This window comes from Diuraphis noxia, unplaced genomic scaffold (genome assembly GCF_037042655.1).
Source record: "Diuraphis noxia isolate RWA-SAM2 unplaced genomic scaffold, SU_Dnox_SAM2 contig0003, whole genome shotgun sequence".
Classification (NCBI taxonomy): Eukaryota; Metazoa; Arthropoda; class Insecta; order Hemiptera; family Aphididae; genus Diuraphis; species Diuraphis noxia.
In genome coordinates this window covers 73,987,483-74,013,906 of record NW_028301713.1, presented here as the reverse complement: position 1 = coordinate 74,013,906, position 26,424 = coordinate 73,987,483, and the positions used below count along the sequence as shown (strand labels likewise).

The following is a 26,424-nucleotide window of genomic DNA, read 5'->3' as shown; positions in this document are numbered from 1 at the left end:
TATTTGCAGTTATTATGCCCTTGTTTGAGTTAAGTCTATAATAATTCTTAAGTATTTTCAGTGGAATAAAACACCAACGATATCACCTAAACAATTAGAACAAATCATTAGATGAATTTTATTAAATTTTAATTTGTATAATTTCTGATTTTCATCTACCTTAATGATAATCTTCCAAAGATAAATAGTAATTTGGCAAGCTCGGTTAAAATAATGTAAAAATCATATCAAATGAAATAACGTAGGTAAGTACAATATTTATACAGCGGATTTAATTTCCAAGACTCGTGGATAAAAAGTACAGTTGTTACTTACAGAAACAAAAATGTTTTGAATGGTTCATATGTATTCAAATACACTAGAAATTAAACGGTCATAAAACCTACCACTTTGGTATAATAATATATTTCTTAAAAATCACGTAAATTCGCAAATTATTTTATACTAGAAATTCATAACAAAAATGTCCTTTTATATCTAAGATTTTAAAATTTAATTCAAGGCTTCTAAAGTCCTAACATATTTTTACAATAGCAGTTGAAAAATAAAAGAAATACATGTCCACAATTTTTTTTTACAAGCATTCAAAGTTTGAATTTTGACGACATACGTAAAAATCACAAAAATTCGCAAATTATTTTAAGCTAGAAATTCATAAAAAAATTTCTTTTTAAATCTAAGATTTGAAAATTTTTAATAATCATATAGTTTATCCTAGACAGATAAACTAGCTGTCTCCGTTCAAAGTCGTTTTTCATATAAAATGATATAATATCATTGTATTAAAATTTAATTCCATCCATTACAGTAACTCACTTGTAAAGTTGTAACCTACTGTACAGCAGAGCAACATCCACGACTTATCATCTTTTTTTAACGTTTTGAAATGCAATTTTTTCAAAAAAAAAAAATCAGTCCAACCTAGATACTGCATTATTCCTATTATGTCTATAAATGATCCATCTAATCACCTCTTGTGCATCAGAGCGATACCCACTTGCCCACCTTTTTCAATTTGCTAAAAATATTTGCATTAATTTTAATGTAATGCTTAAAGTTCTCACTGTGCGTAACATTTTGCGAAAACGCATAATTATTTTAATTATGTAGATTTATAAGAAAACATGGGCGTCCCCAGGGGGGTAGGGGGCAAGACGGGGCACTTGCCCCCCCCCCCTTGGAATAATGTTATTTCCACAGCAATTGGTAAAATTCTGGTATAATAATGTTTTTTAATGTTTTAATTGTAATAATAATACCTACCTAATTGTAATTAATGACGAAACACAATAATTTACTATGAATATAATGTATAAAAAAATTTTCATTTATTTTTAAAATTAATTTTGCCCCCCCCCCCCCCCCCCTAGAAAAATGTCTGGGGATACCCATGTAAGAAAGTTTAGTTGTACTTATACAGAGCACAGCTGTGTTATTAAAAACAATTTTGGTAGGTACCCATCGATTAAGTTTAGATAATTAATAATGTTTATATTTAGCTCACTTTTAGTTATACTTTGTTGTTTAGCAATATAATATATAATATTAAATATATTTCCTGTAGGCCCCAACGAGTGTCATTGGATTCTTCCATGAAAAAGTCTCGTTTATTGTTTATATTTTTATGAGTTTATGACACTTCGTTTTACGCTAAAAAAGCTTGGCTCATGGCCAAAAAAATATTTCTAAATTTAAATACCAGATACCAGACGAACCCGAGCGGTATTGGTTTCAAGTAAGTACATATTTTTTGTTCCGAACGTAGAACATGTTTGTTTCATGCGCTTTTGTTGTAACCATTTTCCTATGCCATGTTGTGGGACAAGAAAACGACAACATACCACTTTCTATCGGTATGTATTTATAGTAAATTAATATGTTTATTGTGTGCAATAATTTGATAGGTATATATTTTGTTTGAAAAATAATGTTAAACTTAAACACATTTCTGTTAAATCTACACAGTGGGGTTCTTCGACAAAGAAAACAGTATTGAACAACAGATCTTTGAATTGTCCATCCAAAAAGTGAACATTGATCCAAGATTTGCAAATGTCTTTTTAAAACCAGAAATTAAAATTATCGATTCTACGGATACTTATATGACTGGCCTGAAAGGTAAGTACATTACAAATGTTTGGCAATTCTAGAATCTCAATTTTCGAATTTTAAGCGAATTACTAGTCAATAGTCATTAGCAGGGCTCGGAAGTTCTAGCAAATGCATATTTTTATTGGTTGGTCTTAGGACATTCAGAGTAAGATACAAAATTGTTTCAAACTTATCTAATGTCATATACGAAATTTTATTTTGCTAATTTTTGCATATTTGTGACTTTTAGTGCTATTTTGCTAATTTTGAGTTTTAAGTGCTATTTAAAAGCATATTATATATAAAAAGAAAATAAACTAAATTGTATTGAATAATGAATATTATGCTAACGAAAAAAAACAGTACATTTTAGTTACTATTGCCGACCGCACAGGTTATTCCGTTCGTTTCCAATAATTTAGTTATTTTTAAAATTTTTTCAAATGTACTGCAGTTATCAAATTCGTTCGAAGGTTAGATAGAAAATGTTCCAGAGCTGGAAAAGTGCTTACTTCTCAAATATTTACTATATCATATTTTATATAAAACTTGTATAATTTAAAAAAGTCTAAAAATTAGTTTATAAAAAAATGTTTGTTGATAAAATTTTAATTTGCATATTTTCCAATTTTAAGTGCTATTTATAACATAATATTATGTTATATAATATGTTTAATATTATATATTAAATATTAAACCTATACCTACTCCTATTGGTGCAAATTACAAAATATCAAATTAGTGAGAATAATGTGGTTACTGGTTGTTATCTTTACGTTAATAATAATAATACATTTCGTGGTATGTACCTACTAATTACATCAGAAAAGTGCATAATCGTAATTTCGAGCAAATGCAATTTTAACGCAATACTATACATTTTTTATTGCATTATTGAATTTTTTATTGTTTATAATATTAGATCATATATGAATATGTATTAGTATGCATTTATTAATTATATCTAATCATTTATCATTTTCATAATCATAATATTATAGATAGGTAGTATTAACGATAATTATTTATACTAAGGCCCCTCAAAAATTTTATTTTTAAAGATTTATGGTTGAATAATTATTTCATTTCTTGTGTGGTCACGGCTCGTCATTGCGTAAATAGTAAAATAAATTATTATTATTGTTTGCATACTTCCCATTAATAACCCACGACCCATATCACATATTACACAACTTCATAAAATGCATATTTAAATTAGTCGTGAAATCAAAATATTCAAAATCAATTTATGGGCTTGAAATAACTATAAAAGGTACGCATGACAAAATTAATGTAAGTACTTTCAAAGATTCAATCAAAAAATTTAATTTTGTTTAAAATGTTTAAATACATTAACATATGACTATTTTGCATTGATTAATTTTGGTGAATTCCTACTCGTATAATGGGAATAAACTGTTGAACATTTTTAGTATATTCTTTAACCGATGCAAGGTAAATTTCTTTATCACATTTCAAAAATCTTTACATTTTCTAAATCGAGCCATTAGAAGTTCTTTAATATTTGTTAGTTGATAGTCGTTTTAATGAAAAATCTACATAGTTTGCAGAGACTTTAAAAGTCAGTTTAATTATGGTATGTGAATGGACTGAATGGAGGGGTATGGGTGGCAATACCCCACCATCGGCCACTTTAGTCAACATAAATGATAAATCTAACACCCACATAAATTTAACCTAAATGGAGCCTTTAGAAAAGTGTTAAAAAATAATTGTACTACTGAAGTTATATTAACTTTTCAGCTTTACAATATGGATTATAATAAATATAATATGTGCCATACTGCCATGTGTATAGTTTGGCCTTAGACCCTTAGAGAGATATAAATATTTTAAGTTTTAGGATGTTCCATTATAGATACCACAGAATGTTAACGTATGCACTGTGGACTCCAAATATGAAATTGTATACTTCTATTTTTTGAATATGTTATGTATTTTAAGTTTTTAGTGCTATTTTTCAAATTTTGACGCATTTTTTGGTAATTTTCTTAAAATAATGTAATATTTTGTATTTTCATGAATCTACCTTATTTTTTGTGGAATAAAAAATAAAAAAACTTGGTTATTTTTTTATTTATATTTTATTTGAATCATAGGAAATATAGTAAAAACACTAAAAACCCACATTTTTATTCATATTAGAATCTGTTTTCAAGTAATTCGGAAAATTGACAATTACTGAACTCTAAACAATTTTATGATTCTTTATCGGTTATACAGATGGTATTTATACATTTTTGTCTAGAATATTTTGCTATACATAGGTACATTTTTTTTTTAAATTGTGAACGAAATAACTTTTCATTAATGGTATTTTTATAATGGCTTTAGGCATAAGGGCCGAATATTATAATACTTATCTTAAGATTTTTTAGGTATATAAGCTTTTATAGAGCATACTTCAGTTATTTTTAGTACTGTGAACTGTAAAACCCGAGCGCTGATAATATAAATTATCAACATTATTTATAATCCTGCAGTACCTAATCACTAATTAGGTAATATTATATAGGTAGCTATTATATTATAATTATACCTCTAGATGGTAGTAATTTGTTGATATCAAATATAATCTATTTGAAAATATGTATACCCCATTATATATATACTAATGTTCTATTCTTATAAATCATTTTTTAAATTTATAAACGTGTACTGGTCAGTGGTCACTATACGAAATCCTATACAAGGTGATTCTTTTATCAAACAACACTCATTATTTCAAAAACTATTGAATTTTTTCAAATTTTTTTTTTTTCAAAATTTTGGAACCATCTTGTTCTAGAACTATATATTTTTTAAATATTTTCACCCTTATATTTATCAGGTTAACCATTATCAACTTTTGATTTTCAAATGAAAACCTATACTTAAAAATTGGTAAACTAAAAAGGCTATTTTTTCAATGAATTTTCACGTTTAAATTTTCATTTTTCGTCAATTCGTTTAGAAGATATAGCCTCCCAAAGTTGGGTGGTTTTGGGTGGTGTTTGTATGTTATAGGTGTATGTTAGGTGGTATTTACACACAAACACCATATAAGTGTTGTTTGATAAAAGAATCACCCTGTATAGCAGCAAACACACTACATCTTTATAAAACTACTAAGTAGTAGGTACCTATTTACTTTCACTGCTCCACTCAGAATTTAAGAATTTAAAAAAAATTGTAGATAGATTTTCATCTTCGTTTTACATGATTATATAACTAAAACAGTTGGGTAATAATTTTAATTTACAGTATGTGAAACTATGGAACGTGGGATCGGCGCGGTTTTTGGACCGTTCCATCTTGAATCATCAAACATAGTGCAGTCACTTTGCGAGACTATGGAAGTTCCGCGTATAGACACTAGTTGGGAAAACACACCTATTAAAAATTTCAATTTTTATTTCAATCCATATCCTGAGCCAACATTGCTAGGAAAAGTAAAGCTTCAAGATATTTAAATTACATAATATTCTTTTAAATATAGTTTTGAATAAAATAAACCAATTTTTATTATTAAAGGGTTATACGGCTATTGTTCATGATATGGACTGGAAATCATTCACGTTACTCTATCAGCGACCAGAATGTCTTCAGAGATTACAAGACTTAATCCAAGATTATTCGGGAAAAACAAAACCTAATGATAAACAAGCAGCAGCTATCTCTATTGTACAATTACCTGAAGGCAATAATTTTAGGTGAATTCTTATATAACATAAAAACTAAAGCATTTAAGATTTTTCAAATATTTCAATGTTATCTATTTGAAAATTATAGACCGATTTTAAAAGACATTAAGAAGTCTTTAGAAGGTCACATTGTACTTGACTGTGATGCAGATTTAATATCAACTGTATTCAAACAAGCAAAAGAAGTCAACTTGTTGGATGACTATCATAGTTTTATCATAACCTCATTGGTAAGAACTAATTGTATTCTATTCATTAATGTAATTCGTTTCGTTTAGTAAAAATCAAAAAATCGGTTTTTGGTTGTAGGATGCACATACGGTAGATTTTAGTGGTATTGTGCAGAGCTTGCGTACAAATATAACAACTGTCCGGTTAATTGATCCATTAAGCCCATCTGTGGAAAATATCGTGAGAGATTTGAATTTTGTTCAACAAAGAATGAATTTGAATATGGCGCCTTTGAAAGCTGACAAACTTACAGTCAATGCAATACTCATATATGACGCAGTAAATGTATTTGCTAAAGCATTAAAAGGTCTCGGTATGACAAATAAAATCATCACTGAACCACTCCAATGTATAAATTCGCCATTTATTCCTTGGTCCAATGGATTTAAACTTATAAATTTCATGAGAGTAGTAAGTATAGTTTTTCTCGTGCTCATTAGGCAGTCATTGAATAACATATTGATGATGGTTTCAGATTGAAACTGAAGGACTGACTGGTCTGTTACGCTTTGACAGCAAAACTGGTCATCGATCATACTTTACACTAGAAATGGTAGAACTAGTTGATACTGGTTTTAAAAAAATTGGCTTATGGGATCCAGAAAAAGGTATGACTTATACGAGAACCAGTCTTGAAATGCTTCGTGATTTATACTCCGGGAGTAAGAACAAAACATTTATTGTTTCATCAAAAATCGTAAGTAAAAACGAATATATACTCATATGTATATTATACATATCACTGTTAACAATGTTAACATACTAAATATGTTTAGATGAATATGTTTTTGTTCATACCATTAGTTTTATTATAAAAAATTACAGAGTTTTCCTATATTTACATTGATAGACAGAGCCGTATTTAATGTTAAAAGAAGGCCACAATAAACTAGAAGGCAATGACAAATATGAAGGATACGTGGTGGATCTTATAGAAATGATTGCTAAAGAAATTAATATAACTTATGAATTTCGTTTAAGAAGTGATGGAAATGGAAAACGTGATAAAAAGACAAACAAATGGAATGGGATTATTGGTGAAGTACAGGAAATGGTAACGGATTTTTTTTTTTATAAAATATTGTATATTATTAGTTTTTACTTTTTATTTGTGATATTTATTATAATTATATACATACATTATAGCTCTAAGATTTTTTTTTTTTTTATTAAACAACTATCCGCGGCGTCTATGGCCATTGGATGTAACAGTACATTATCTATTAGTATATTTACATATTACATTAATATTTAAAAAGATATACAAAGTAATTTAGTATTTAAAACAAGACAAAGTAGTAATAATTAGGAGTTAAGTGATTAGTATTATTTACAATTTACAGTTTGTTTATAAGATTCGTTTGTTTGAGAAATTGTATGATCTTGTGTATATTGTTGGGGTCCGGATTGAGTGCTTCAGCGAGGTGGTTGGATATTTTATATAGCCTTCTTTCTTTATCGTATATTCTGCATTCGGTTAAGATGTGTTTCACAGTAAGGAGTGTTGCTTTAAGAATTGTATTATTTAATAATACTGTTATTCTGACTGTCTAGATTTCCTCATTTTGTATTAAATACCCAATCATAGCTAAGTAGCATTCTAATCTACCATTAGGTACATTGATTTATTGAAATAGTATCAATACGTTTAGTAAAATTAATTTTAAACACTGTTTTAAACGGTATTAATAGTTTGATCTCGAGTTTGATAGTGATCTAACCTTTAACGTATTCACAGAGAGCTGACTTGGGGGTCTGTGATTTAACAATTACTCATGAAAGAAGGTCTGCTGTGGATTTTACCATGCCTTTTATGAACTTGGGTAAGTTGTGTGCTTTAAACCATCCTGTAGAAATGTTTATATATTTTATGCAGGTATCAGCATATTGTTCAGTAAACCAGAAGAACCCCAAACCAATCTTTTTTCATTCACCCAACCACTTTCCTTTCAAGTATGGATATTTACAGCAACCGCTTATTTAGGCCTATCCCTGGTATTATTTTTTTTGGCCAGGTAGATAACTTTAAATTCTATAGTTATTACTCAAGTATAATATATCAGTTACACTATTTAATTATTTATAGAATCACACCAAATGAATGGCAGAACCCTCACCCGTGCAATCCTCGTCCAGAAGAATTAGAAAACTCTCTATCATTGCTCAACTGTTTATGGTTTTCAATGGGTTCCATTCTCTGTCAAGGAAGCGATATTCTGCCTAGGTAAATCTTACTTACAATTTAAAACGATATTAATAAAAATAATTGGCATTACTTTTAAAATTTCAGAGCGTTTCCAACCAGATTATGTGCTGCTATGTGGTGGTTCTTTGCTCTTATTATGACTCAATCTTACACTGCTAACTGGACGGCATTTTTAACATCGAATCGGATGGAAACAACTATAAAGAATGTAGAAGATCTTGACAAAAAGGGAGGAACAGAAGGTATCAAATATGGATGTGTAACCGATCAATCTACAGCCAGTTTCTTTCAAGTAGGTGCACACATATTTATTCGCTAGTAATACTATTTACAATTAAATCTTCTAATAAAAATATTAGTAATTATTAATTTGTAATTGGATCATTAAATTATTTATATATTTATATGTATCTATTTAAACAATGTTCTTGGATATTTATTTTAAAACTTTAAATTTGATATTTAAATGTTGAGAACAATTTTTGTTGGAATGTTGCACATTATTTTTTTATGATAAGATAAATGATAACGCACACTCATTTTTCGACAAAATCGATTTTGGTTTTTGATATAACTTTAAAACAAATGACAAAATGTTCGACTTAAGTTGAATTATTCATAGGCATTTAAAATTTTGGATAATTATTAGTTTTTTTAAAATTAATATTGATAAAAATTTATTTAGGCAGAAAAGCTTGAAAAATTAATACAAGGCTCTTAACTTATTGTTACAATAGCAGTTGAAAAATAAAAGAAATTCATAGTCACAATTTTTTTTTATAAGCATTCAAAGTTTGAATTTTGACAAAATACGTAAAAATCACGAAAATTCACAAATTATTTTAAGCTAGAAATTCATAAAAAATTTTCTTTTTAAATCTAAGATTTAAAAATTTAATACAAGATTCATTACAAGTTTTTCAATCTTTATCACAAATAAAAAGTCTACCGGAAATTCAAATTAAATTTTTATGAGCATTTGAAATTTAAATTTTTACAACATTGGATTTTCACTTTTAGCGATTTCCTTATCTTGGTGTAACTTTAAAACAAACGACTGCAGATAATTGAAATTTCGACTGAATGTTTATATATTAGGCATTTTATATATTTGATAAAATTTTCAAACATTTAGATTCGTTTTGAGCTGTTTACTGACATTTTAATTTTTCAACTTTTTTAGTTTTTTTTCTATAAAAAATATCGATAAAAATGTATTTGTTCGGTAGAAAAGCTTGAAAATTTAATACAAGGCTTCTAACATTGTAACAATATCAGTTAAAAAATATTAAAAATACGTAGGCACGATTTTTTTTTTATAAGCATTTAAAGTTCAAATTTTGACTAAATACGTAAAAATTACGGCAATGTTCAAATTATCTTAGATAGAAATTCACAAAAGTTTTTCTTTTTAATTCTAAGATTTGAAAATTTAATACAAGGCTCCTAACATAATTTTACTATAGCAGTTGCAAAATAAAAGGAATACATAGTCACAATTTGTTTTTAAGCATTCAAAGTTTGAGTTTTGACAACATATTATGTAAAAATCACGAAAATTCAGAAATTATTTTATGCTAGAAATTCATAAAAAATGTTGCTTTTATATCTAAGATTTGAAAATTTAATACAAGGCTCCTATCATATTTTTACAATAGCAATTGAAAAATAAAAGAAATACGTAGTCATAATTTTTTTTACAAGCATTCAAAGTTTGAATTTTGACAACATATGTAAAAATCACGAAAATCACGAAAATTCGCAAATTATTTCAAACTAGAAATTCATAAAAAATTTTCTTTTTAAATCTAAGATTTGAAAATTTTTAATAATCTATAATATATCCTAGACAGATAAACCGTCTTCGCTCAGAATCGTTTTTCTTATACAATGATATAATATCATTGGATTCAAATTTAATTCCATCCATTACAGTAACCCACTTGTACAGTAGAGCGACATCCACGACTTATCCGCCTTTTTTTCATTTGAAAATATCTTTCTGATACACATTATATTATATTTAAATAATTATTAGAAATTATTAGAATAAACAATTTGAATCTTATACAAAATTTGCATAATTTTAAATTATTCTTATTAATAACCATAGTTTGCATATTTTATCATTTAAATGTATTAATGTATATTTGCAGTTTTATAGTACATAAGATACTTTTATTTCAGATCATATTTTCTACAAAATTATTTCAAAATACGTTTAGGAATAAAATCTATTTTAATATTTCAATAAGTAACAGCTTTCTTGCATTTAATAGGTAACATACTAACATATAAAATGCACTACGCAGTTCATTATTTAAAATTAGTTTATATCATTACTCATTTATTAATTATTAACATATTTATTAATTCAGAGGCGATAAATTCATAATATTCTATGTACTTCAGTTATAATTTATTAAGTTGTAGTAATATATATATAAGATAAGATAAGGTGAACGACTGTAGGCTATGCTATCGGTATATCGTTGGGTTTTCCTCGTACCTTATACTTATAGTCGGCTTCAGCCTTCTGTCTTTTGTCAACTAGTGTAATAGTGATCATACAGTACGTGTGAGCTATATAGTGTGCGCCACATACTGTACCAATAAGTGACAGCATTACTTAATGTTATAACCGAATAGTGTTTTTTTCTTAATTATATAAAAATACGTTAGACCATTCAGTTTAATTCTTTTCTTTTCTTATTAATCAACCCCACCCTACAAAGTATTGATTATTTAAAATTCAACATTTTTTTTTTTGCACATTTATAAAGTTTAAGTGCATATTTGAAATAAATACATGAGTAGTAAATATATAGATATGTATGGATATTATAATATTTTTAAAAGCCCATTTTAAAGGTTTTTCATTTTTCTGACATTCTTTACAATAATTACGTTATTTTTTTTTAGAACTCAGATGTAAATTTATACCAAAAGATGTGGAGTGGTATGGAACTAAATGGGGATTCTGTGATGGTATCCGATAACAAACAGGGGGTGGATCGGGTGAAGAAGGAGAGAAATCATTATGCTTTCTTTATGGAATCTAGTTCTATCGAGTATGAAGTTCAGAGAAATTGTGATCTCACAGAAGTGGGATATTGGCTGGATAACAAAGCCTATGGTATTGCGATGCCATTCAGTTGAGTATGAATCACTTTTATGTCATTGATATTAAGTTTAATTTTTTAATTTATTATAGATGCTCCTCACAGAACGCTTGTAAATATGGCTGTATTAAAGCTTTCAGAATCAGGAGCGTTAATGAGCCTAAAAAATAGGTGGTGGTCAGTATCTGATAATAAAAGGTGTAAGGTTAGTCCTTCATTTTTAATTATGATAATGTACCTACATAGCAAATGAATGGTTTTATATAGTTTATTAGTAATTTGACTTTATAATATTACCAGTTATTTTTATGTACATAAAAATCACGCATACAACGTGTTTATACACAATATATTTCAAAAGTGCTCAACCGATTTTGATAAGATCATGCTCAATTATGTGTGTGATTTGGTTTAACTTAAAATGTAGGATAACAGTTTATTATCTTGATAAATAGTCCTTTATTTTTTTTTATTGAACATGTATAAAAGGATTTTAAGATCTGTGATGAAAATATTTATTTATATGTTTGTAAATAGATGCTATTAGTTACAGCTCACAGATTATAATACTATGCATAATAGAAATGAGAGAAATTAGTATTATGTATTGGTTACTTGGATGGATAAAGTAAAAGCATGCATTAAATCGTCTCCAGGTGTACAATGAAGAAATTATATTTTTAAACAAATATGATAGCTGAATTTATGTTTGTAGCTTATAAACACACTTAGAAACAACCGACTTTTTAAATTTAAAATCAATATTGGAGATACTAGGAAAATCAAAAGAGTATAATTTTAACTACATTCGATGTATGTAATATCAAGTGCTATTCCAATCCATCGCAGACGAATTATCAATCACAGTTGAATTATTTAAGAAAGTGAGGTACACCAACAAAACTTTTTCGTAAACTGAGGTACCTATACCAAAACCAAGATACCTACACTTTTATAGCGCTATATTTAATATTTTTTCACGGGCGAATCGGGTTGTACTTTGTAGTTTGTACAGATAAAAATAAATATAATATAGGTTCATCCGAAGTTAAAAGACTCAAACATTACTTGACCGTTTTCAATAAAATTTGTATCAATAGATTTCTTGAGACTTAATGGATGTGCAGATATATGATATATCTTATTTTTCAACTCCTATAGGTTTTTATTACTACATTTTTTACAAATTGATTTATACAAATCTTTGGGCCAGAGCAACGTCGGACAAAACAGCTAGTGTATATATTTATAGGTACATAAAAACCAACAATTTCAAGAAAAACAATCTACTTTATTACCATAAATTATCGTGTCAAACAAAAATAACTATACAAATTGATTTAAAAACAAGACTCTATCATTACTGGATCATGGCCCATGGGGATATCATTCTATCACATATTATTTAAGTCATTAAAATCATTACAAGTTACATCATGGAAGTTTGAAATTAAGCATTTTTAAATACCTTTCAATTTAATTATACTTGATATGTACAGTAAATTTTACCAGGCACATTTTACTAGGTCACTGAAAAATTGTCCATTATTCAGAGGGTTGGGTTCATCAGTTTGCAGAAAGTGTATAGTCTGTTTCCAAAAAAAAAAAATGTCCTGTATTTAGAGGTGACTGTTAGGGGAAATTATACATTTGCAAGTGTTAGTTAGTTTATAATGTTTATATAGTGTGTCCACAGAGTTTATTAATAATAATAAGCAATAAATAATTTTGTTGTCATTGAACCTAAATGGATTTTCATATTTTAGGATTTAAAAAAAGACACAGCTGAACTCGATGTCAATGAAGTTGGTGGTATGTTCGTGATTTTAATACTTGGCTGTCTTATAGCATTTTTATTCTCTATACTCGAATTTTTATGGAATATAAGAAAAGTAGCTGTTGAAGAAAAGGTATTATTATGCTTAATTACTATGTTATAAAACACGAGTTAATAGTTTTGAGTACTTACTATATAATAATATGTTATATTAATAATGTTTTTTAACTCGATAAAAATATTAACATAAATTGGAACCTATACAAATCACATATGTTTATTATTATGATATATCTCTTAGGTAGTACAAAAGAATAAAACAACTAATTTTATGATTCATCATACTCGTTTATGAATCGTGAAATTATAATCATGTTAATTTAAGTTGGATTGTGTTAATTGTATATTCAAATGAATTATTGTGTACAGTAATAATACTATAATAATTAAGTTATATATAATATACATTATACATTTATATAGTATGCAGTATACACAAAAACAAATAATATCTTTAAATTTACACGAATAGTGGTGTAAAATATGTACCTAGATATTTAACGGTTATTAACTCTTGATTAAACATATTCAGTATTCAGTTATCATTTTATTTTTAAATCTGTTTTTATAATTAAACTTTTTTTTTGCGCTTACAAAATTTACAAGCCACAAGTCGTATTGCTGTTTTCACTTATTCTCTCCAAACTTTTCGATCATCGACATCTTCAATACTTATCGTTCCTAGGCTTTCCAAAATTATTTTACTCTATCAAAAAAACGATAGTGGATTCTACATCTTAGTTTTTTTCACTGTGTTTGTTGTTAAGACCTTATGTATTAGTCTATCTTTTTGCCACCATACACAGACAATACACTCTATTCTTTTACCTTTCAGACATTTTTGTTGATTTTGTCTATTGAAAATTCTTTCGATCTCTTCATTTTTTCTCTAGCTTTTTGATTTCGGGTTTAGTGTGGAACCATGTATTTTGCTCAGGATTTTTCTTTCAAATATTTAGAGTTATTCTTCATCAATTTTCATTGTTGCCCAGGTCTCACATGCACACACAAACAATCCTTTTTGTATAACAATTGTTTCTCTTCTAGTCTCGATGAAAGTATAATTTCTCATCGTATGATATTCCTTATTTTCTGAAACGAGTATAAGCCTTATTTTGTTATGCACGTTAATGCTTTGGTTTTTATTTACCTACCTCCAAATATTCTTCCAATAATCTTCAACCTGTTCAAATGAGTACCTAGTGTCCTGCTCTGAGCTATTGCACAACTATTGGCTTTTTCGTATTTTTCTTTATTTTCATCTTCTATATATCAAATATAAATGATATAAATCGATAAATATAATGTATAAGTCCTTAAAAAATGCATGATATTTTTCTATCATTGGGCCATCCAGTAAATATACGATATATATATATATATATATATATATATATATATATATATAATATTATATAATATATATAATATATCGTATGGTCACGGGTGACTTTATATTTTATATGTTATTCTATAATATTAAATCATAAAATATATATCTACCCGAACAATTTGTTTGTATTTTTATACAATTAAATAAATTTAATATTAAACGAAAAAAAGGATTTAACAATTCAATAGTAATAATGATAATATTATTGATATTATATTACAAATTTACAAACAAAACATTTTACCAATCTACGTAATAATATATTTATGAGAATATTCTTGAATAATTAGTACCTACTTAAATAGTTAATTTTAATTGTAGTTAACACTTTGGGAAGCATTCATGGTGGAGTTGAAATTCGTGTTGAAGTGTCACGGAACATCCAAACCGGTGAGACATATAGAAGACAGTTCGTCGGATATAACTGCCAAATAATTACTTCAATATAATTATTATAATATTATACATATTACTTATTATATTATCAATTTATATAGTTGTATAATTATAGTTATTATTTTTCGTTAATCGATTTTTTTTTTAAATTAAGTACCTCTAGTCTCTACCTACCAACCTACCTATATAATAATATGATCTGCTCCTCTGCATCTTTGCATTGTGGCTTCATGCGAAATGTCTGCGTGTACATAAAATTAAAAAATATTATAGTCATCGAATATTAGTGTGCTGCCGGAATTGGTAAATGCCACATTTAAAATTGGATCGTTATTTTGGTATACCTCCGAGGACCGACAGTTATGTAAACAACGACTCGCGTTATAGGTATTCGACGACAGTTAGAAAAAAAAAATACTCATTCCCTTGCCGATGCGATGGTCATTATAATTTTTGTTTGGCCCGACTTCCAAAGACAACAATATAAAGGTCGTGCTTGCGTGCTAAATTAACCGCCACCGTCACCACGTTTATTATTATTTTCCAGACGCGTGTAACCTTTAACCCGGCTGCCAAAGATTATCGTGTCTACACACATGATAGGTGGTGGGAAATAATAATAATATATATTATATACCTAACGCCGTAGCGTGCAATAAATACGTGTGGCTGCAGATTTCCTCCTCAATAATCGTAGATAGGTCATTGCGGTTGTTTCGAATCGGGATAGACACTGGCTGGCAGCCCATTACAATTTGCGTGCGCAATCTAAATATAGATTTTCAGCGGTTTAGCAAGTGTCTCGTGAAAACGTATAAAATAATGTACGGAATTAATAATCCCGTATAATATTATTATATATCTACAGCATGTCGCATGTGTGAGTAGCTGCTATTATAGCTGTTCATTAATTCCGCGCGCGACATGCAATCCGCAGCTACTGTAGTGATCCTGTTCCTGTTGTCCGGCTTCGCGGTCTGTGCAGCGGAAGATGTGGGACGCATCACCATCGGTCAGTGATCGATTGAATATACTTATAATAATATATTAATATTTTGTTGTATTATTATTATTTTTTTTTTTGCACTCGTATTAAAGTAATATCTACTATTATATTCTAATGTACAAAATTATATGTATTATATTATAGTATAATATTGTATCGTTACCCATAATGTTGTATTTAAAAAACGTGACGGTGTCATCGTTATTATTGTGTGTGCTCCAGTGGGTCTGTTTCCATCCGAAGATTCGGTAGAACAAATGGCCTTTGAACTGGCCATACATAAAGTCAACTTGGACCCGACACTTTCGGACGATGTCAAACTCGAAGGCCGGGTAGAAATCGTCGACATCAACGACGGTTATCGAACTAGCAAAATAGGTAAGTGACTATTGCGACTGCAATGATTATTATACAATTTAATATGACGCATAATAAGGTAGAATCTTGCACGTCATATATTATATACAAGATGATTTTTTAAGCATGCTCGCTCCCATATGTTTCCCTTTAATAGTGCAATTATTTAAATTCTGATTTTTAAAATTAGTATACATACGCAAAGACCATAATTTAAAACTCCTGATATTTTTTATACCATTTTTTTCAAATGAGAACTTCTTTTTTTACTTATAATTTTAATGTAGGTATTTAAATTTTAATTTTGATGAGAAATTTCTGAGTTATTAAAAATATTAATAAAAAAAAGAATTATTTATTTATTTATTTATTTGAAATACGCGCCCGAAAGCCATCAGTACAGAATAAATTAGATACTTAAATTAGTATGAACAAAAAAAAAAAAAAACATATCACATAAAACATCATAGCATTAAATACAAAATATTAATTAAATATATTTACACTCTGGTTTTATTAGTTATATTCAACATATTAAAATAGAAAAAAATTATTAGAAAGAAAATATATTATTTTGTATCGCTTTTTGAGAGGAATGAAGAATATCAAATTTATTTTGTAAGTTATTACAGGAGACTAGTGTTCTGTTAATAGGGGAGAAAAATCCGTATAGTGTTTTGTAATAATAATCCTAAAAAATGGTTTTAATAAAATATCAACTATATATTTAATATTAGATGCAATATTTATGCTTGGATGACTTTCAAAATTATTTATATTGATAGATCAATATTAATTACTAACATTTTCAAATCACATAAGCTCCTATACTCAATCCATTACTACAGATATATTATCCTTAGTACACAAAATTAAATAACTTAAAAACTATTCGTTAGAATTTTGATTTTAATATATAAAAATTCTCAAAAAGAAAAAAATGTCTGCTGAATAATTAAAAATGAAAATAGGGGGGGGGGAGTTATTTGAAAACAGATGTTTGTATTTTCAGAAAATCATCCTTAAGTGGTACAATAAATCTTAAGTATTTAAAAGTATGGTCTTCAAGTGTGCTTGTAAATTTTAGAAATAACAATTTGAATATATGCATAATTTAAGCATACAAATAAGGCGAGCATGCCTTAAAAATCACCCTGGATGTGTTGGGTAAGGTTAGCGTGGACCATTTGTGTCCAGAAAAAGAATTATAATTTGTTCAGATTTTTATCAATGTAAGTATTACTATTTACTTGTGTAGCCTATAGAGATCTTTGTAGATATAACTTAAGTACCGTCGATTATTTTATGTTATTGCTATCATAATACGTCACATTATCATCATCACTACACAGTATGCGAATCTCTTGAGTCCGGCGTCGGAGCTATTTTCGGTCCAGCAGGCTACGAGTCATCGGTTATAGTCCAATCGATATGCGATTCTATGGAAATCCCCCACATCGAAACACATTGGAAGATGAACCCAAGACAACAACCGAACTATTACATTAATGTTTATCCGGATCCGGCGGTGCTCAGTCGCGGGTATACGGCCATCGTCCGTGACATGGATTGGACATCCTTTACTTTGCTATACCAGCGAGACGAAGGACTGTTAAGATTACAGCACTTAATCCAAGATTATTCTGGACAGACCAAATTATCGGATACTGATTTATCGGCCGTTACTATTATAAAGTTACCAGAAAATAACGATTTCCGGTAGGCAATTAGAAAAATTAATTTACGTATCATTTTGCGTTTAAATTTTGTCGGACAAAACAATTTTTCAGACCTATGCTCAAAGAGGTCAAAAAATCTCTGGAGAGTCATATTGTCCTGGATTGTGATACAGATATCATATTAACTATATTGGAGCAAGCTGAAGACGTAGGCCTATTGGACGATTACCACAGTTTTATTATTACTTCTCTGGTTAGTTGAAAAAAAAACCATTGATGTTATTGCATTTAAATGCTTATTAAACATTATTTTATTATATACCTCTCAGTTATAACGTCTCAACACTGTAACTATTAGTTTAAAACAATAATTTTTCATACCTATAAACAATTTATAATAGTTAATGATAGTATTAATATTTAATTTATTTTAAAAATTAATTTGTAATTTTTTTACAAGTACTTAATATTTACTAAATTTTTTACTTAATAACTGTGTAGATTGGTTTTAAAATACACGTTTTAAATAATACAAATTTAACAATTTTAGATTTATTTTGTTTGCATAACGTAATGAAGTTTTATATTTATTTTACTGTATACATTAGTACCTACACAATATTAGCTGCTTAGTCTTGGTTCATATACCTATTAGTTGGTTATGTATAAAATACTATACAATTATTTTATGAATTTATTATGTTTAAAATAAATTTGACATAATTTTGGGATATATATTACTTTTTTTATTTTTTATAGGTACCTTCATCACTTTTTGATAAATATAAATATATTTTTTTTAATGTGTATTTTATGTTTATGAATTATGATACGTTATTTGTATATCGTCTTTAGGATGCACACACCATAAACTATGGTCACTTACAATTTAAACGTACCAATATCACTGCAGTGAAACTAATAGATCCATCAAGTCCAACAGTGACTAGTATCATGGCAGATCTTGAATTCGTACAACAGAGAATGAATTTGAATATGGAAGTGTTTCGAGCAGACACTATTACAGTAATAAATATATAATATTATTATTTAACAAATGAAAATAATTTGTTTTTTATCTCATTGTGCTTCTAAACATAACCAGGTTAACGCGTTATTAATGTTTGATGCGGTCAATGTGTATGCTAAAGCGTTGCGCGGTATTGGTGGCACTAAAGCGGTTAAAGCCGAACCGAACAGTTGTGCAAATAGATCGAGTACTGGATGGTCTAGTGGATTTAGTTTAATCAACTTTATGAGAGTCGTAAGTCATAAGTTAGATAACATAATAATTGCGTGTCTGAATAATATAAAATCAGGGAAAAATAATTTTAAATTCTAAGCGGTGTGATGAATGTATTACTGTAACTTGTGTTTTACTATGATTTTGAAGCAATAAAAACGTTTCAATAATTAACTTATATGGTGGTTTCGTGTAAAAAATTGGATCTAATTGGTACTTTAGGGGATTATAAGTAATATATTTCCCATATGCTTATCGAAACAATAAAAAAAAAAAACAATAAATAACTGTACCTAGCTGACATTTGTTGACTCTTTTGCACTATTTATAGACATAAAAAATATTCTGTTATTTTTTTTTTTTATTTATACATGGTACATTTTTGTTCGGTTAGGCCATTTCTCCAAATGTTTGATAATAATAATTATAGATAATAATTTTATAATTAATTTATAAATAATCACTAAACATTTTTACACACCTATTATCATAGACCTATTTTCTTTAGTAGTTAAATAACTTGTTCAACAAACTACTCGTACGAATTTCAAGTTTTCAGAAAAATTACTTTCTAAATAATTACAGTGGAATTAAGAGGGAGGGTCCTAATTTAAAAACTAAAGATTGTATCTGTTTATGTCTACAGGGCACTAATTAGTTAATCAATATAAAAATCTCATGAATTTGAAAATAATATGATCTTTTACATATATTTCAAAACTTTAAAAATCAAATTTTGAATAACAACATTGTTAAAGAAAAAAGGGTTAAGTAAGCCTTGAAAATCACTCTGTATAATTCCTTTTTATCATATTTTTAAACATCAAAACCTAAATTCAGAATTAACTAAAATTACAATATATATACCTACGTGTTATCTTATATCCCCTAAAAAAAATGTCTGAATAAGGCCTTAGGATACACGGTATTAACAATAATTGTATATTATGATGTATGATGTTATTATAAATAATAGGTAACTAATAAATAATGATATAAATAAATATGTGATTTAAAAAAATAAATAGTTTATCCCAACTTTCTATTAATAGAAAAATGAATTACTTATTTTTATATAAATACTAAATAAAAATAACCTGACACAGTAAACACTGTCTCCGTTCAGAACCAACTTTGTGTGCAATGATAATTTATTATTGATGAATTCAAATTGTATACATACGTTATAGGGATCACTCAATGACGAAGTAGATACACTTATAACTTTTGGTATTATTCTACAGAGTGACTTCCAATTTTTTTTTTCAATTTTATATATAATTTTTAAAATTAAAAGAAAATAATAATTTAAAATTAATATTAGTATATTATGAGCTATGGAGTGTCCTATAAATATTTTTTCATATCAAAGTGGCGATGGCGTAGGGATTAATAATATATGCACGGCATATATTATTGTGTAGGATCGGCACATTCAGTCGCTTTAATCAAGCCATCTTAAAGTTTCAATATTAAAACATTTAAATAAATGGTATTATTGGTGCCAAGAGGTTGATTAATATTAATCAAAGTTAATTGTTAATATGAAAAGAAACCATAAATAAATGGTTTATGAGATTGAATTTGTTACTAATATTTTATCATTATAATGATGTATAATATATTGTATACCTATTATAATGTATGTATATTATTAAATATAGCAATTGCGACGATTAGATAAAATTCGGTGTTTAGGTAGAAATTGATGGTCTCACAGGCAAATTACGATTCGACCAAAATTCTGGGTATAGAAATTATTTCACATTAGAAATGGTTGAGTTGACAAATTCAGGATTCAAAAAGATCGGTGTTTGGGATCCGCAAAACGAAATGTCGTACACGAGAACTAGGAATCAGATGCTGGACGATCTAGTGAACGCAAACATGAACAAGACTTTCATTGTTGCTTCAAAAATTGTTAGTTACGGGTACACTGACGGTTATATTCGGAAATGAAATACTTAATCTATAACATTGTATTTATATAGACGGAGCCATACATGATGTTGAAAGAAGATCATAAAAATCGAGTCGGCAACGACAAATACGAGGGATACGTTGTAGACTTGATACATATGATTTCAGAGGAGATCAATATCACGTACGAGTTTAAATTACGGAACGATGGTAATGGCAAAAAAGACAAAAAGACTGGTAAATGGGATGGACTTATCGGAGAGGTTCATGAACTGGTAACTATTATAGTGTAATGTACATCTTAATTTTGTTACTTGTAAAATATTTGGCCTATTCTTTCTATTCTGGTAACTGTTATTATTCATAAATATCAAATCCTATTATTTTATTTACAAACATATGCCTCATAACGTCATAATTATAAAATACACCCATAGTATTTAAGTAGGATTTTCAATAAATGTATTTAGTAATTTATTTAAAATATTGATATTATTTTTAATGGCGCCTAATAAAATACTTAAAACTTTAGTGTCCAATCAGTTATTTTATTTTATTTTTTATGAATGTAATAATATTGTGAATTGTGTTTTGTAAATACAATATTTTTAATGAAAAAATATCATTAGTCAATACGTAGTCTAATTATTCTAGTTACTTTGTTAATACGTAACAAATAATATAACTAAAGCATAGGAATAACTTATTTAAAAAATAAAAAATAAAACTAATTCAAATATAACGTAATATAATTGTAAAATATATTTTATTACTACATAATACATTTACCAAAAGAATATTCAATGTCTATCTTAAATATTTGTATGTTAAATATAATTTAGATATTTGTAAATTCGAGTAGTATTTTAAGTAATGATTTTTGTTTCTAGAGAGCTGATCTAGCCGTTTGCGATCTGACCATCACTCACGACAGGAGAACAGCAGTTGATTTTACTACTCCTTTTATGAATTTAGGTAAAACTTTATCAATCATTATATTATTGTACATTTATCGTATACAAATTATATGCAATAATGCTTGCTTAACTACTAAATCATTGCAAACTGTATTAAATATTTTAATTTTCAAGTTGCTACCAATAATTATGATTATTAAATAAAATAATGAACTTGAAATAATAGGAATCAGCATCTTGTTCAGTAAACCAAAAGAACCAGAAACAAATTTATTCTCTTTCACCCAACCCTTATCGTTTCACGTGTGGATATATACTGCAACTGCATATTTGGGTCTATCAATTATTCTTTATATATTAGCTAGGTTTGTATGAACAAAAATATAAAAAAAACTTTTGTGAAATTTTGTGCCTAAACTATAATAATCATTATAATTTTTCTTTAGGATTACTCCTAACGAGTGGCAAAATCCTCATCCGTGTTCAACGGAACCCGAAGAACTCGAGAACTCATTGTCTTTAATAAATTGTTTATGGTTTTCTTTGGGATCTATATTATGCCAGGGGAGTGAAGTATTGCCGAGGTAATTAATATTTAAATATTTAAATCGTAACGTAGTCATATATTAGACATAAAATTTCAGTGGTTTTAATCTTGCAAACAAATTATCAAATTATTATAATAAGTTATATTTATAACTATATTGGTTGTTTTACACTTAAACAATACACATCAGTGGTAGATTACTGGTCTCTTCACTTGCGTCATATTATATAGGTAGTACCCACTATATTTTAACAATCTATAGGTAACAAATAACAATTAAAATGTACTTTAATATTTAAATGTATGTAAGTAAAAATAAAAGCTATTGGAAATAAATTTATCGATTAAACCTCTCCCTCTCTTCTCCGAACAAAAAATTCTAGGTTACTGAACTATCCAAAAGGTTTATTATGTTTTCGTGAATAATATAATAAAACTCGAATGGCTTTTTCCTTTTTTGTTCTAGCTCAAACCATCATTATGGTTACAACCTAATTTCCTGTACTTCAGAATCATAAACTCATTAATACAATTATAGACAAATTTCAATGATACGGCGTTTTAGATAGGCAATTTAGCTACATCATAATTTTTTGTATTCGAGCACTTTTTAGTTTTTTCACTGATAATCACGGATAATCATACATAATTTATAATTAAATTTGTAATTATAATGTTCTAGAGCTTTTTCAACAAGAGTGTGTGCGTCAATGTGGTGGTTTTTTGCATTAATCGTAACGCAATCGTACACTGCTAATTGGACCGCATTTTTAACATCAAGTCGAAAGGAGTCTGCGATCAAAAGAGTTGAGGATTTAGACAAACAGTCAACCATCAAATATGGATGTGTTAGAGGGCAATCAACTGCCAGTTTTTTTGAGGTTATATCAGATTTATTGTATATTTACCAGTTACTATTCTTTAGATTTTATTTGATATAGAATTCTGACGTGAACCTTTATCAGAAAATGTTTAGCGTAATGGAAACATACGGCGATACCGTGATGATGTTTGACAATAAACAGGGTGTAGACCGAGTGAAAAAAGAAAGAGAAGCTTACGCTTTTTTTATGGAATCCAGTACAATTGAGTACGAAGTCCAGAGAAATTGTGATTTGACAGAAGTAGGATCCTGGTTGGATAACAAAGCATATGGAATCGCTATGCCTTTTAGTAAGTAACTTTCTAATGCATTTTAAGCTGCAGTAGGTTAGAAACAATTGTTTTGATTAAATAAATAACCATATAGAACTAATTATCTATTTCTTTAATTATTAATTCACTACATTTTAATTGTTTAAATGTTACTACTTAAATGTGACCATTACACTTTATATATAATTATAGATTTTTCGTTTATATTAAACCTATATACTTTTTGATTTAATTATGTAAAAAATCATTTATCTATGATTATTCAATTTACTTTTTCAGATGCTCCACACAGAACGGCCGTAAGCATGGCGTTATTAAAACTTTCGGAATCTGGGAAGCTAATGGAACTGAAAGACAAATGGTGGTCGGTATCTGAAGAAAAAATGTGTCCAGTAATACTTTTTATTAGGTTAATTAATGATATTAAAAAATGTTAATGTAAATTGGTAATGTTTCAGGTCCCTAAAAAAGATTCTGCAGAGCTAGACGTAAATGAAGTGGGAGGGATGTTTGTAATTCTTATTTTGGGGTGTATGTTAGGATTTCTATTCTCTCTATTGGAATTTTTATGGAACATTCGAAAAGTGGCAGTCACAGAAAAGGTAATATTTTAGATTATTTTTTATAATAGTTAAACGTTTTCATATACTAATTCCTTTTCAATATTCTACAAATTATAAATCATAACATAATTAATGTTTGTTGTTCTCATTTTCATGTATTACTTATCAGAGAAAAAAAACTAATTACCTGCAATATTTCTTTTATTTATCATTTAAAATTGAAAATATTTGATTTTTATTTCGTAATAATATTTTAGTAGAATTTGATTACATAGAATATTAATTGTAGTTTTTGAGATCATGAATTAATATTTTAATAGATACTCATCATGTGCATCTATTATTAATTATTATTAGTTTATAACTATTATTGTTAACTTTATTTTGCTAATAAACCCATAAGCATAGTTATATTTATTCGAAAACTGTCGTGACATAGTTTAATTTTTGATAAGGCAGAAAAGAAAGTAAAAATTTTGACCGGCCCTATGATTGAAAAAAACTACTCGAAACTCACAAGATAAATTTCAGTTAAATTTTTATCTCAACACTATTGTCATTTTATTTGTATTGTCCTAGGCACTAATTAACATTTTTTTTTTTTTTGCTTTAATAACGAAGTGTACAAATACAATGTATACATTTAGTTAAATATAAAGCTTTTATTATAAACATTATTATGTATTGGTGATAGTTTAAATATAATTATTATTGTGCCATTTGGTAGTTTGATTGATATTAAAAATTTGGTATTTAAAAATATTAACTATCATCATAACGACAAAAATAATGTCCAGTAAACAAAATTCGTGTGTAGAATTTTTCAAAATTAAAAAGATTGACATATTTTACGCCAAAAACTTTAACATCGGGATCGCCTACAATCAGATAAGGATTGTGAGCAAGGCTTGTCTTGTCCCCTCCCCACAAATGATATCATTTAGTTTTAAAGTATATAATATAATTTACTATCGTTTATTAAATAATCCTTTTGCAGTTATCGCCATGGGACGCATTCAAGTTGGAACTGAAATTTGTCCTTAAATGCCATCATTCGACTAAACCAGTCAGGCACACTACATATTCGGACGAACCGACTTCAGAAGACTAAATTTAAAAACTTTATATTTATGTTATTTATATGTGTGTGTGCATATACATATATATAATACATCAATGTCATGATAATATGTAGAGAGTAGTATTATTGGGTAATAGTAATAATAAAAAATATTATTAATCATTAATATTGTATTAATTAATATGATGTGTTTATTAATAATGTAAAAAAAAATTAGGTACGTTATGAGTGAAAACAAGATTTACAGATATTTTTTGTAACATTTCCATGTATAAACTATATATTTTTTGACTCTACACTCAAAGATTTCCAATTTGGTTCATTCGCCAAATTCTTCAACACCCACTTTTTGAATATTAAATATTGGTACATATCGTACATACATATACTTATTTATTTTCCATGTTCCTGTCGCTTTTTGGTTTTTGACATAAAAAAATAGTCAATAATTAGTGTCAATCATACAACGATAAAATTGGCTCTAATTGGATTTTCACGCGTAAAATAACGATTTCATTATTTTATTGTAGTCCAACATGAGTAATTTTCTTTACTCAATATATTTTTCAAAATATTTGAACTAAATTTAACTAATTTAGATGTTTAAAAGCATTAAGAAAAATCTTGGAAATGTAACACAAGATTCCAAATAAATTATTTTCATACCAATTCGAAAATATTAAAAATACATTAGTGTTAAAATGTTGACGGCTTTGGATATGAATTAATTTAATGAATCATTAGTATTACATTCTTAATACATCGTTCAATCGTTGTATTAATATTGGCTAACGATAAAACGTATCCACTCACAATTGTTTTTCGTATGAAATTGAATTCAAATTTAATATTTCCATTACAGTTACCTAAAAAACGACGAGGTACAATGGACATCCAACAGGTACAGACCTGTAAGTACAGCAGTTAATTACTTGCGCCTGCTTTTTTAGACATTACACTATTTCATCTGGCATGA

At 27.6% G+C, this 26,424-nt stretch overlaps 2 protein-coding genes and 1 long non-coding RNA gene across 7 annotated transcripts; 2 read left to right on the top strand and 1 right to left on the bottom strand.

The window, feature by feature from the left end:
• Positions 1-1,697: 1,697 nt before the first annotated feature.
• LOC107165583 (glutamate receptor ionotropic, kainate 2-like) lies at positions 1,698-15,112 on the top strand. 3 transcript variants are annotated; one of them, XR_016190672.1, is made up of 17 exons: positions 1,698-1,853; positions 1,966-2,118; positions 5,356-5,543; positions 5,626-5,804; positions 5,884-6,025; positions 6,105-6,437; positions 6,502-6,723; positions 6,877-7,080; positions 7,765-7,849; positions 7,903-8,041; positions 8,113-8,250; positions 8,317-8,524; positions 11,155-11,386; positions 11,447-11,559; positions 11,892-12,010; positions 12,070-12,274; positions 13,121-13,260. XR_016190672.1 is itself a non-coding variant. In XM_089221800.1 (16 exons), exons 1-16 carry the CDS (start codon positions 1,769-1,771, stop codon positions 15,017-15,019), a joined length of 2,679 nt encoding a protein of 892 aa, XP_089077926.1. In that variant the 5' UTR covers positions 1,698-1,768; the 3' UTR covers positions 15,020-15,112. The 3 variants fall into 3 exon arrangements, 1 of the variants encoding a protein (XP_089077926.1); XR_016190671.1 differs by having other exon boundaries at positions 11,892-12,274; XM_089221800.1 differs by lacking the exons at positions 11,892-12,010; positions 12,070-12,274 and adding an exon at positions 14,906-15,112 and having other exon boundaries at positions 13,121-13,264.
• On the bottom strand, positions 13,522-15,010 carry LOC149057746 (uncharacterized). Its single transcript, XR_016190673.1, has 3 exons — positions 14,882-15,010; positions 14,346-14,456; positions 13,522-14,283 (listed from the first exon to the last, which is right to left on the bottom strand). It is a non-coding gene; the product is annotated as an uncharacterized LOC149057746 (long non-coding RNA).
• A 607-nt stretch (positions 15,113-15,719) lies between the features above and the next one.
• LOC107165600 (glutamate receptor ionotropic, kainate 2-like) lies at positions 15,720-25,614 on the top strand. 3 transcript variants are annotated; one of them, XR_016190669.1, is made up of 16 exons: positions 15,720-15,992; positions 16,209-16,364; positions 17,696-18,062; positions 18,134-18,275; positions 18,878-19,048; positions 19,128-19,286; positions 20,964-21,185; positions 21,257-21,460; positions 22,076-22,160; positions 22,329-22,467; positions 22,549-22,686; positions 23,332-23,530; positions 23,591-23,822; positions 24,084-24,168; positions 24,263-24,406; positions 25,365-25,614. XR_016190669.1 is itself a non-coding variant. In XM_015513923.2 (16 exons), exons 1-16 carry the CDS (start codon positions 15,905-15,907, stop codon positions 25,476-25,478), a joined length of 2,649 nt encoding a protein of 882 aa, XP_015369409.2. In that variant the 5' UTR covers positions 15,722-15,904; the 3' UTR covers positions 25,479-25,614. The 3 variants fall into 3 exon arrangements, 2 of the variants coding, with proteins under 2 accessions (XP_015369409.2, XP_015369408.2); XM_015513923.2 differs by having other exon boundaries at positions 15,722-15,992; positions 23,615-23,822; positions 24,084-24,196; XM_015513922.2 differs by having other exon boundaries at positions 15,726-15,992; positions 24,084-24,196.
• Positions 25,615-26,424: the final 810 nt, after the last annotated feature.

What these genes read in the sequence shown, in the direction of transcription:
- LOC107165583 (XM_089221800.1), top strand. Translation starts at nt 1,769, where the DNA reads ATGTTTGTTTCATGCGCTTTTGTTGTAACCATTTTCCTATGCCATGTT. An exon ending in CAACATACCACTTTCTATCG is followed by an intron (nt 1,854 to 1,965) that starts GTATGTATTTAT and finishes AAATCTACACAG; the next exon opens with TGGGGTTCTTCGACAAAGAA. An exon ending in CATGCCTTTTATGAACTTGG is followed by an intron (nt 7,850 to 7,902) that starts GTAAGTTGTGTG and finishes TATTTTATGCAG; the next exon opens with GTATCAGCATATTGTTCAGT.
- LOC107165600 (XM_015513922.2), top strand. Translation starts at nt 15,905, where the DNA reads ATGCAATCCGCAGCTACTGTAGTGATCCTGTTCCTGTTGTCCGGCTTC. An exon ending in ATTCTTTATATATTAGCTAG is followed by an intron (nt 22,468 to 22,548) that starts GTTTGTATGAAC and finishes ATTTTTCTTTAG; the next exon opens with GATTACTCCTAACGAGTGGC. An exon ending in GGGAGTGAAGTATTGCCGAG is followed by an intron (nt 22,687 to 23,331) that starts GTAATTAATATT and finishes ATAATGTTCTAG; the next exon opens with AGCTTTTTCAACAAGAGTGT.